This window comes from Delphinus delphis, chromosome 6 (assembly GCF_949987515.2).
Source record: "Delphinus delphis chromosome 6, mDelDel1.2, whole genome shotgun sequence".
Taxonomy (NCBI): Eukaryota; Metazoa; Chordata; class Mammalia; order Artiodactyla; family Delphinidae; genus Delphinus; species Delphinus delphis.
In genome coordinates this window covers 62,543,030-62,555,211 of record NC_082688.1, presented here as the reverse complement: position 1 = coordinate 62,555,211, position 12,182 = coordinate 62,543,030, and the positions used below count along the sequence as shown (strand labels likewise).

Here is a 12,182-nt window from a genome sequence, read left to right as displayed (position 1 = left end):
CATATGTTTTCATTTCTCTATAATAAGTGCCCAGGAGCACAATTGCTGGGTCGTATGGCAAATATGCACTGAGGGTTTTTTTTCAGAAACAGCCAAACTGTTTTCCGGAGGGGCTCTACTGTTCTGCGTTCCTACCAGCAGTGTATGAGTGTTCCGTTTTCTCCACATCCTCACCAGCATGTGCTGTTGTTTAGTTATCCTGTTAGGTATATAGTGATATCTTTCTGTGCTTATAATTTGCATTTCTCTAACAGATAAGATGCTGAACACCTTTATGTTCTTATTTGCCATCCATGTATCCTCTTTGGTGAAATGTCTCTTTGTGTCTTTTGTTCATTTTTTAATTGGATTTTTTGGATTCCTGAGTTTTGAATTTTCTTTATATATTCTAGGTATGAGTCCTTCATCAGATATATACATCCTTAACTTATATGATTCTACTTTAATTAGTACTTTCACTACTTCCTGGAAAATTCAAGGAACTTAATACCTTTCACCCCATTTACCCTACTCCTATATTTTGTGTAATTATTCACGTAGTTTAATTTGACATGAATTTTAAACTTCAGAACTTTTCGATTATGTGTTGTAAGCAATTTCTATTGATTTACTCACATTTTTAAACCCTTTTTTGTGCTCTTCAGTTTTTTCTGCATTAGGGAAATTCCATCAGGGATCATTTTCTTTTTGCATAAGAATTTATTTTGGTATTTCTTTTGTACAAAACTGAAACAATACTTTGTGTGTTGAGTATGTATGTGGGGGGTTGTTCTGAAAATGTCAGGTTGTCAGTTCTTTTAATTTTTAAGTTCTCTTCTGTCTTTCAGTGATTCACTTGAGAAGTCAGATGTCACCTTTATTCTTTGAATATAAGGTCTGTTTTTGCTCTGGTGGCTTTTAAGATCTTCCCTCTGTCTTGGCTTTCAGCTGCTTTACCGTGATGTGCTATCATAGACAGCCTGGAGGCTGGACACCAATAATCCCTACTTCCTGGTATTTGTGCTCTTGTGTGATACCTTCTTGAGTATGGGCTGGCATTACTGATTTAGTTCTGATGAATAGAATATGGCAGAAGTGATGGTTTCCTTTTGATCTTTTAAAGTTTTTTTTTTAAACAGCTTTTTATGCAAATTTTCCAATGATCTCAGTGGAAGGGTTATTCTGATACAGTTATTTCCACAGGGCGAGCTTAATTGTACAGAGAACTAAAGAGAATTTTTGTTTTCTTGGGATGCTCTTATAGAAGAGGCAGCTCTCTTAGTACACGTCCAGATAAGTTGTTTGCTACGTAAAAAGATGCTGTCCTTTTCTCCTGTAGTGCATATTGACTGATGCCCGGAGCACTAAACACTTGTTCAGTCAGATATTTTCTTGTCTCTTTGCTTTTGTAAGTGTATATTTATTAAAAAGTCATTTTAGAGCTAGTTATGCAAGTCATAATATTTTTATATTTGTGTGGCTTTATTATGTAGTATAAAAGTTATGACAAAAGATATTTTTCTGTGAAAAGTTATTTAAATTCATTTTAAAGACTACACAGATGAATTGATAAAACAATTGTTGGTGAGTGGGTTGTGTTAGAGGCAACTGTGAAACACTGAAGAAAAATATCCTAAAAATCTGGAAGGTTTCTATCCTGAAATTGTTTCCCAAGTGTCCAGATTCTTGCTTCACCTTGTAAAGAGGCTGAATTTGAAAAAAAAGTCCATATTATATGAATGTGGTTTATATAAGAAAGAGGGTGGAACCTCCCATATATCAAGATATTTGTGAATATGTATGTGTGTTTTAAGTTAAAATAGCGTGCTTAAGTTGTATATTTGTCCTTTGTTATGATTTTTGCTTTATCTGACCTTTTAGAGTAAGTGAACCTTTTGCTGGTTCTGACTACATCTTATAATAGAGCTCCTCCTGTTTTTCTAAATACTGAGATGGTGTTCCATATTACCCTTTCACAAAGAATTTGGTAACTTTTTAATTGAATACCTTACATAGTTTTTATTTAATTTATGTTTTAATGTTAGCACTAATTAGAATCCATAAATTAATACATGTTTATTTACTAAGAACATAAAAGACCTTTTTAGACTGAAATAGCCAGAAGCTAAAGAGAACAGAAAATTATGTGGTGACTGTTGCTCATTTACTAGCAATTTCCATAAATTATACAGATTGTTTACCTGTATGTAAAAATCAACAGATAGTTGTGTTTTCTTCTGTTTATTTTATATTCTATAAACCAAGATGGGAGTCAAGTTCTTTTTATTAAACATTTATACTGTGTCTGTTATGAACAGACCTATCATGGCAAAGAAGATTTATTCTTGTTCTTCAAAGAGATTATAGTTCAGAAAGCCATTTTAATAAAGCTATGGCAGAATCACAAGGTGCCTTTTTGCTATGGGTATAAATTTTCAAAGTTAGAAACAAGCCTTTTGTATAACGGTATAATTAAATTTTAGTTTTTACTTATGTGATCTCTTTGCTTTTACATTTATGTAGACCTCAGTGGCTGGGAGGAGGTAGGAGGAGTCATTGTCATTTGTTAACCTTTAACAAATTTGTGGAAGACAATTGATATTCAATATCATATAGCTTTATATGCATATATAACTTTACTCTTGGAATGCCTTCACACCTTGTCTTGCATAGTGTCAGAGCTTCTGTTTCACCAGTTAACTTCACACAGACAGACTCTTTGTGCTTATAATGTGATTTGTTCATCCTAGCTCACTGTAGCAAAACTCCAAATATTTTTTCCCTATGCAAACATACCATAGGCATTAGGTCCTGGTATGTGGGATCCTCAGCCTGTCACAGATTTCATGATGCCATCTGCTTCAACCTGAACAGTGTATCTTCTGCTGGCAGATTTTATTGAAGTTGCCATGCTCAGGTTTAAAAAAAAATCAGGTTTGGCATAAGAAGCTTACTTCTGAAAAAATAATAATTGATCATGCCTGCTGTAGATTTTAAAATAAGCATTTGAAAGGATTCCCAAAAGCCTCTTCCTCAAATACCTTGATCTCCTTTACATCTGTGGTTGTAGATAGCCAATAAAATGGTGAATTACTGGTAACTTTGGTAAGTTACTGAGTTTCCTGTTTTATTTATTAGGACAGGTAACAAGCTTAGGCATGGAATGGTGACATAAATTGTGAAATATTTTGATTGCTTCTGTCAGTGGAAGACATTTACTAATGTCTCATTTCCAGAAATGATTGTTTGCTATGTGTATAATACGAAGATGGTAGTAGCACCATGATGAAAAAAATCTAGGTCATAATCTACTTACTAGGTGTGTGACTTTGTGTAATTTTGTCATCTGTAAAATGGTAATAGTGATTCTTGGAGGGTCATTGGGCAGATTAGATCAGAGTGGGTCCTTAAAAATGGATAAACATTTATTCTGCAGATGGATATTGAAAGCCAACTCCGTGCAAGACACTCTCCTAGAGGATGAGGATATAATAGAGAATAAAATAGTCGAATTCCTCCACTGGAGAATTCTACATTCTAGTCTGTCTCTGCAGATTGGGGTGGAAGCTCCATGACAGCAGGGTGCATGCCAGGCAATAATAAGCACCATGAAGAAAAACAGGGCAGTGTCAGTTCATGGAGCGTAATGGTGGGACGCAGTCTTAGTTAGGGTTGTCAGGGAGGCCTTCTCTGAGGTGATGTTAAGTGTACTTGGATGAACAAAAAATGTAAGCACGTAGATCCTTGGGGGAAGGACGTACTTGGCTGCTAGAGAGAACAGCTTGGCAGTTGGAGGAACAGTAAAGTGGTTAGTATAGCTGGAGCTTTGTGAGTGAAGGACAGAGTGCTGGGAGATGAGCTTAGAGAGTGATCCAAAAGTGTCATTGCTATAACTTTTCTTACGATTAATTGTAAATTAAAAGTTACATTCCAGATACCCTATAGAAATACAAAATTAGGATTGACTCTTTGCACTGTTTTAATAATTGCTTAGCTTTAATGTAATATTTATTATTATTTAATATTACTATATTAATGTCAGTATGACTTTATATAAGATATTCTATAAATATTAATAATAAATATATTATTTATTATTATTAGATTATTTAGCTCTGTATAACAGGCACATACAAGTAATTACAGAATATTTTGTTGTTGTTTATTAATATCATTGTACCTGGAGTTAACCATACTGTGAGGTTTGAGGGCGTGGTCCTCCAGACTAGAAGCTCTGCCCTAGACTTGTGCCACCAACAGCAAGGAGTTAAGCTCCAAATACAAAGTTGGAAGGAAGAGTCCACACAAGACCATCCTCACTTCTGATTCCAACTGCACATTCAGGAGGTTCCCCAAACCACGCTCAGGTTCAGTAATTCATTAGAAGGACCTATAGAACCTACTGCAAGCTGTTAAGACTCATGGTTATGGTCTGTTATAGGGAAAGGATACAGGTCGAAAGTTAACCTAAGAAAGAGATGCATAGCACTGAATCTGAGAGGATTCCAGATGTGAAGCTTCCATGTTCCTCAGGAAGTGTTCCCTTCCCAAACTCAATGTGTGACAGTATGCGTGGAGTATTGCCAACCCAGGAAGCTCACCTGAGCTTGGTGTTCAGAGTTTTTATTGGGACATCATTTCATAGGCATGATTGATTGCCCATGTGAGATGACTTAGTTTAAGAGTTTGAGAGGATATCATGTGGCCTTGGGGCCCACTGTGAATAACAGAGACACTTCTGTCATCTGGGAAATTCCAAGGGTTTAGAAGTTTCTTCCTATGAGGTAAGGACAAAGGCCAGGCTTCTTTCTGGGAAAGACCAAATTCTTTACTGCATAGGTTGTTATAAAAATTCAAGCAATATGGTAAGTTAATGGCCTTCTGGAATCCCATCTCTTGGGGACAACTAGTGTTCTGTTAGTGTTTTGGTGTATATTCTTCCAGATGTTTAATACACATGTAAACATTTTTTGAGTGTACATTGAATTGTACTATACTTACTGTTATTGTTCAATAACTAGGCTTTTTCACTTAAAAACATATGTATGGATGTGTTTTGTGAACACTGATTCTTTTCACTTAATTAGTTTTTAAAACTTTTTCCACCTAAAACATAGTGCTGTGCTGAACATCCTTGCGTTTACATCTTTGTGTATTTTTCTAATTTTTCTCCTTGAAATAAATTTCTTGAAATAGAGTTGCAGAATAAAAGGGTATGGACATTTTGAAATTTCGTAGGTACTTCATTATTACCTCTCTTGGGATGATTGCTATGAAATAGTTTATGGAATGACGAAGTTGTTAATAGTCTCCATATTACTCTTAGGTAAACATTGCAACTCCCACAATTTCAAATGTTGAATGTGCCCACATTCCACATCTCAGCCCAGCTGTAATTCCTACTCTGCAAAATGAATCATTTTTATTATCCCCAAATAATGGGAATCTGGAAGTTCTTACAGGATTGGGTACTGCACACATCAATGGGAAACCTGCTTGTGATGAATTTGATCAACTGATCAAAAATATGGCCCAGGTAAGAGCATTTCTTCCTGATAGTTAATGATAGAATGTATAATAATATCTTAAGAATGTAATCAAATCCTGGATAATTTGAAGAATACTTATATATATTTACATTATGTAAGTTAAATATATACATTAAATATATATCAAGTATATTTAAAATATATATTATATTCTTATTTATGAAGACATTTATAATATCTGAAAAAATTGGAATGACAAAGATGTAGAATTTATGTGGGTTTAGGTGATTCTGAGATTTTTCTGTTCCTTTTTTTAATTATCATATTTTAAATTGAGCATTATATGTTATGTTTCAGAAATATTCTTCAGGATAAATAAATGTCTCATTCTAGGTGATGAGTGATAAAGTTTATCTTAGAAAAAAATATTTTTAATTTCTTTTTTTTTAAAGAACAGATTAATGTCACTAATAAGATGATTGCAAGTGCAGTGATTTGCATTTAATTATATTTCTTGCTTTTTTTCCTGAACAGGGTCGCCAAATAGAAGTTTTTGAGCTCCTCAAACCTCCATGTGGAGGCCTTGGGTTCAGTGTTGTGGGACTGAGGAGTGAAAACCGGGGAGAACTGGGGATATTTGTGCAGGAGATCCAGGAGGGCAGTGTGGCCCACAGGTGAGACTGTCACTGTGTCTTTTCTGTTTTTGTTTTTGTTTTTTTTTGTGGTACATGGGCCTCTCACTGTTGTGGCTTCTCCTGTTGCGGAGCACAGGCTCCGTACTCACAGGCTCAGCGGCCACGGCTCACGGGCCCCGCCGCTCCGCAGCATGTGAGATCTTCCCAGACCGGGACACGAACTCGTGTCCCCTGCATCAGCAGGCGGACTCTCAACCACTGCGCCACCAGGGAAGCCCCTCTTTTCTGTTTTTGATACCAGATTCAGAAGGTACTGCTCACCTTGGGAGAATTTCAAGGAACAAAAATGAATAAAAACAGACAAAAAACTGAATATAATCTGTTATTAATTAGTTTTTAGAAATCATTAAATTCTTAACATTGCTACAATAAAAAGAAAGTCCTTTGAAAGGAGAGTTACTTTTAAATTTAGCTATAACTTAATCATTTTTTAGTAAGGAAAGAAAAATTTGACTAGGGCAGTACTCTCATTGCTATTAAATGGGCTCTTTTTGATTAGATTTTAAAATTACTTTATAGAAAAGTATACAAATGGCCTATGATAATTTGAGCTATATTTTATTAATATACTCAAAGCAACAAGTAAATATATACATCTTTGCTTTCATTTGTAGAGGATAGGAACATCTAAAATACAATGTATAGGTTGAGTGGGTAGCTGAAAAGAAGGTGCTTTTAACTGGGAGGGGTTGATTAGGGGTAGGTCAACTGGAGCCAAAGCATATATATTTTCCCTTCCGTTTTTATTTTGACATAATTGACATACAGCAGTATGTAAGTTTAAGGTGTACAGCATAATGACTGGGCACAATAGTTTAGTAAACACCATCTCATATACATACTAAATTAAAGAAATAGAAAAAATATTTTTAGAAGTGCAACTGCAGGAAAAAGCTTTCATATTGTGGACATTAGAAAATAGAATTAAAAATAACCTGAAAATGCGTGCCAAAGAAGCTGTCATTGTTTTGAGAGCTGTTAGTTATTTTTTTACCCCCTTTTTCATTCTTAGAGATGGAAGATTGAAGGAAACTGATCAGATCCTTGCTATTAACGGACAGGCACTTGATCAGACAATTACACATCAGCAGGCTATCAGCATCCTGCAGAAAGCTAAAGATACTGTCAAGCTGGTTATTGCCAGAGGCTCATTGCCTCAGCTCATCAGCCCCATAGTTTCCCGTTCTCCATCTGCGGCCAGCACAATTTCAGCTCACTCTAATCCGGTGAGTACATCAGATTTTCAAGAGGAACAGAACGTATTTTTCTATTTCTTTAAGGTTTTGTATGGGTTCACACTTCCTGTAGATTCTTTGTACTTCTTGGATTTTTCCCTTTTTGTTGCATCTCTCTGTGGCCTGGAATATTTTTTATGTAATTATGATTAAGTTTATGGCTTCTAAAAAATTTTTTTTAATTTAATTTAATTTATACAGCAGTTTCTTATTATCTATTGTATACATATTAGTGTATACATGTCAATCCCAATCTCCCAATTCATCCCACCACCACCACCCTGCCACCCCACGCTTTCCCCCTCGGTGTCCATACGTATGTTCTCTACATCTGTGTCTCTATTTCTGCCTTGCAAACCAGTTCATCTGTACCATTTTTCTAGATTCCACATGTATGCATTAATATACGATATTTGTTCTTCTCTTTCTGACTTACTTCACTTTGTATGACAGTCCCTAGGTCCATCCTTGCCTCTACCAGTGACCCAATTTCATTCCTTTTAATGGCTGAGTTATATTCCATTATATGTATGTACCGCATCTTCTTTATCCATTCGTCTGTCAATGGGTATTTAGGTTGCTTCCATGTCCTGGCTATTGTAAATAGTGCTGCAGTGAACATTGGGGTGCATGTGTCTTTTTGAATTATGGTTTTCTCTGGGTATATGCCCATACCATATGCTGGGTCATATGGTAATTCTATTTTTAGTTTTTTAAGGAACCTCCATACTATTCTCCACAGTGGTTGTATCAATTAACCACTGGTTGGTGTATCATTGGTGGTGTATCATTCCCACCAACAGTGCAGGAGGGTTCCGTTTTCTCCACACCCTCTCCAGCATTTGTTGTTTGTAAATTTTCTGATATGCCCATTCTGACCGGTGTGAGGTGATACCTCATTGTAGTTTTGATTTGCATTTCTCTAATAATTAGTGATGTTGAGTGCTTTTCATGTGCTTCTTGGCCATCTGTATGTCTTCTTTGGAGAAATGTCTATTTAGGTCTTCTGCCCATTTTTGGATTGGGTTGTTTGTTTTTTAATACTGAGCTGCATGAGCTGTTTATATGTTTTGGAGATTAATCCTTTGTCCGTTGATTCATTTGCAAATATTTTCTCCCATTCTGAGGGTTGTCTTTTCATCTTGTTTATAGTTTCCTTTGCTGTGCAAAAGCTTTTAAGTTTCATTATGTTCCATTTGTTTATTTTGTTTTTATTTCCATTACTCTAGGAGGTGGGTCAAAAAGGATCTTGCTGTGATTTATGTCAAAGAGTGTTCTTCCTCTAAGGGTTTTATAGTATCCGGTCTTACATTTAGGTCTTTAATCCATTTTGAGTTTATTTTTGTGTATGGTGTTAGGGAGTGTTCTAATTTTATTCTTTACATGTAGCTGTCCAGTTCTCCCAGCACCACTTACTGAAGAGACTGTCTTTTCTCCATTGTATATCCTTGGCTCCTTTGTCATAGATTAGTTGATGATAGGTGTGTTCCATTGATCTATATTTCTGTTTTTGTGCCAGTACCATATTGTCTTGATTATTATGGTAGCTTTGTAGTATAGTCTGAAGTCAGGGAGTCTGATTCCTCCAGCTCCATTTTTTTCCCTCAAGATTGCTTTGGCTATTCGGGGTCTTTTGTGTCTCCATACAAATGTTAAGAGTTTTTGTTCTAGTTCTGTAAAAGATGCTATTGGTAATTTGATAGGGATTGCATTGAATCTGTAGATTGCTCTGGGTAGGATAGTCATTTTCACAATATTGATTCTTCCAATCCAAGAACATGGTATATCTCTCCATCTGTGTCATCTTTGATTTCTTTCATCAGTGTCTTATACTTTTCTGAGCACAGGTCTTTTACTACCTCCTTAGGTAGGTTTATTCCTAGGTATTTTATTCTTTTTGTTGCAGTGGTGAATGGGATTGTTACCTTTCTTTATGTAGCCTTTTTACTTGACATCATTCCTTAAAAAAAAAAAAAAAAAATTTTTAGTCCCTTAAAAATGTTTACTCTAGGGACTTACCTGGCGGTCCACTGGTTAAGACTTCGCACTTCCACTGCCAAGGGCCCGGGTTCGATCCCTGGTCCGGGAACCGAGATCCCTCATGCACAGATCCCTGTGCAGCCAAAAAATAAATTAAAAAAGAAAAACAAAAAACAATCTTATTGATCTTATCAGAGTACGAGCTCTTTAAAAAAAAGAAAAAAGGAAAAAAAACCAGTTGACTCTAAGGGTAAGCAAATAAAATCTTAATTTTGCTTTGTAAAGTCACTGACAGCTGTCAGTGACTTTAAGAGGTCACTTTGTTTGGAATCTCGCCCAATAGGGTTTATGCAGAAGAAGTTCTTAACAGCTAACAGTCTTTCCTTGATCATCCCTTTTTTTTTTTTAAGTTCTACAAAGGATCTTGCAAATCTCTCTTTACGTGGTTAAATGCAGTCACTGTAATGATGTATTGATTATTTCAAGAATGGTTATATCAATAGCAGTAACAACATGTTGAAAGAGAAGTGTACTAAATAAAAGGGACCCTGTTAAAACTCATTATTATGTCTGCACTTAGTTATTTAATACTAATCACAAAATAATATTCATAGAGATCTCAACTGTAGTAATAATTTTAGTTTTTCGTAAAATGTTTTCAAATTCATATGGGGGCTTTGCTTTCAGGTTCACTGGCAGCACGTGGAGACTATTGAATTGGTAAATGATGGCTCTGGTCTGGGATTTGGCATTGTAGGAGGAAAAGCAACTGGCGTGATCGTGAAAACCATCCTGCCTGGAGGAGTAGCTGATCAGGTAAGCTACTGCAGCAGATTTTTTATGTTTTATCAAAAATACACCTTCATCTTTTACATTTCTGTTAGAAGAGAATTTGGCTTTAGACAGTGTCAGAATCTTCTCTTTCGCTGGACTTGTATGTAAAATGTTTTTCTTAGACCTGGGGAGAAATACATTTCAAGAGAGACCTTGATTTTCAGTTACAGTTACAGACAGTGATCTTAAGCCTCTTTAGAATCACAGACTAAAGCCCAGGTTGTGGTTTTGATCATTGCAGAGGTATATATCCTTTATTTTATGATTGTAAATCATGTTTATAAGCCTACTTATCTGTTTTATAGGTACAAGGTATTATGGAAAAAAGAATACTTCATTATTGAAGGGCGAAAAATAAGATTCATCTTGTCCCTTTAGTGATGGGTCACTGGTGTCATCTTTGTATATGAAGTACAGCCTGTTTTTATCTCTTACAGTAGTTTATTAAAGCATTGCCATTTATGCTATGAAAAGTTGTTGGAGCATATGTGAGAAAATCGTAAAGTTACTAATTATGATTTACATTTTAATTTGACAAGTTCTAGTGTCTCTTTTGCCTTGGTTATAATGTTTTATATATAAAGCTGTTTGCTTTTGCATGTGTATTTGAACTTAAGTCACGTGCATCAAGTATTTTTCATATTGGTAAATGAAAGGCAGATTTATGGGCAGCCTTATCAATAGAGATAACCTTATCAATTATTGAGAGTAACTCAATAGTATGTGCGTTTTCTTCCTTTTAAACATTAGCCAGTATCATGCAGTATCCAGTGAAATTTCTCTAATTGACAGGCTTGTGGTAAATCAGCTTTACCTTGTGTATAGAGCTGCACTGTCTAATACTGTAGGTACTGGCCACATATCACTTTTTAAATTCAAATTTGAATTAATTAAAATGAAATAAAATTACCACCCCAGTTCCTCCATTAGACAAGCTATATTTCAAGTGCTCTAGAGCAATATGTTGCTTGTAGCTTCCATATTGGACAATGCAGAACATTTCATCACTGCAGAAAGTTCTAGTGGACAGTGCCTGTATGGAGGCTTACCAGACTGCTGTTCACTTCCCTGGTTTATCTGAATTTAAGTCTCACAAATATTTCATCTGCAAATGAGTTTTTTAGGGATGCAAATTTTTGAAATGGCAATGCAGAAAATTGTGGTATTAACCCAGTGGATTTTTGTGGTTGATACTGTATTTTGAGTTATATATATTTGTGAAGTGAGTTATACTTCACTTTTCCTTAGTGGCATTTTCTGTTTATTTTATCCCTCAAAAAATTCACAGAAAGACTAGTGCTTTCTTGCATCGAGTGGGTAGAAATCAAATTGAAAAGGTCATATCAACTACTGATTTAAAGAATATTTATGAATTTCATTTACTTACATCACACTTAATGAAGTTAGCATGCTTCAAAAGAAAGTTAACATCACAACCACATGTTTAATGTACCATGATTGGTAATTCATGTAATAGCTCTTTTTTTGTTATTACTCTCGTTCCCTCTAAATGAGGGATTTCTCTGATGAAGTTAATAATAATAACAACAACAATCTGACTAATCAATCCCTTTTTATTCAGCATGGGCGATTATGCAGTGGAGACCACATTCTAAAGATTGGTGACACAGATCTAGCAGGAATGAGCAGTGAGCAAGTAGCCCAGGTCCTCAGACAGTGTGGAAATAGAGTCAAATTGATGATTGCAAGAGGTGCCATGGAAGAACCAGCGGTGCCCACCTCTTTGGGCATCACGCTTTCCTCATCCCCATCTTCTACACCAGAGATGCGGGTAAGGAGATAAAAGCAGTTAATGGGAAAGTCATAGACTGTAGCACTTAGATGACAGTGGTGTTTATTTAGAAACTAGACTTATTAATGTTAGTGTATTAGTGCTAAAGAATGAAACAAAATTCAAATGTAATGATGTTTCAGCACTAATAATAGTTTATTAAATAGGAATAATGTCT

General features: G+C 35.4%; 1 protein-coding gene across 6 annotated transcripts in view; it reads left to right on the top strand.

Annotated features, from left to right (window-relative positions):
* MPDZ (multiple PDZ domain crumbs cell polarity complex component) overlaps nt 1-12,182 on the top strand; it is a 180,170-nt gene that overhangs the window by 53,154 nt on the left and 114,834 nt on the right. For all 6 annotated transcript variants that reach the window (XR_009519879.1, XM_060014753.1, XM_060014752.1 and 3 more), the window contains exons 4-8: nt 5,306-5,515; nt 6,003-6,142; nt 7,176-7,389; nt 10,066-10,194; nt 11,795-12,004. Coding sequence is in view for 5 of the 6 variants with exons in the window: in XM_060014753.1 (XP_059870736.1) it covers nt 5,306-5,515; nt 6,003-6,142; nt 7,176-7,389; nt 10,066-10,194; nt 11,795-12,004 (903 nt within the window). In the remaining variant the exon portion in view is untranslated. The remainder of the gene's footprint in view (nt 1-5,305; nt 5,516-6,002; nt 6,143-7,175; nt 7,390-10,065; nt 10,195-11,794; nt 12,005-12,182) is intronic.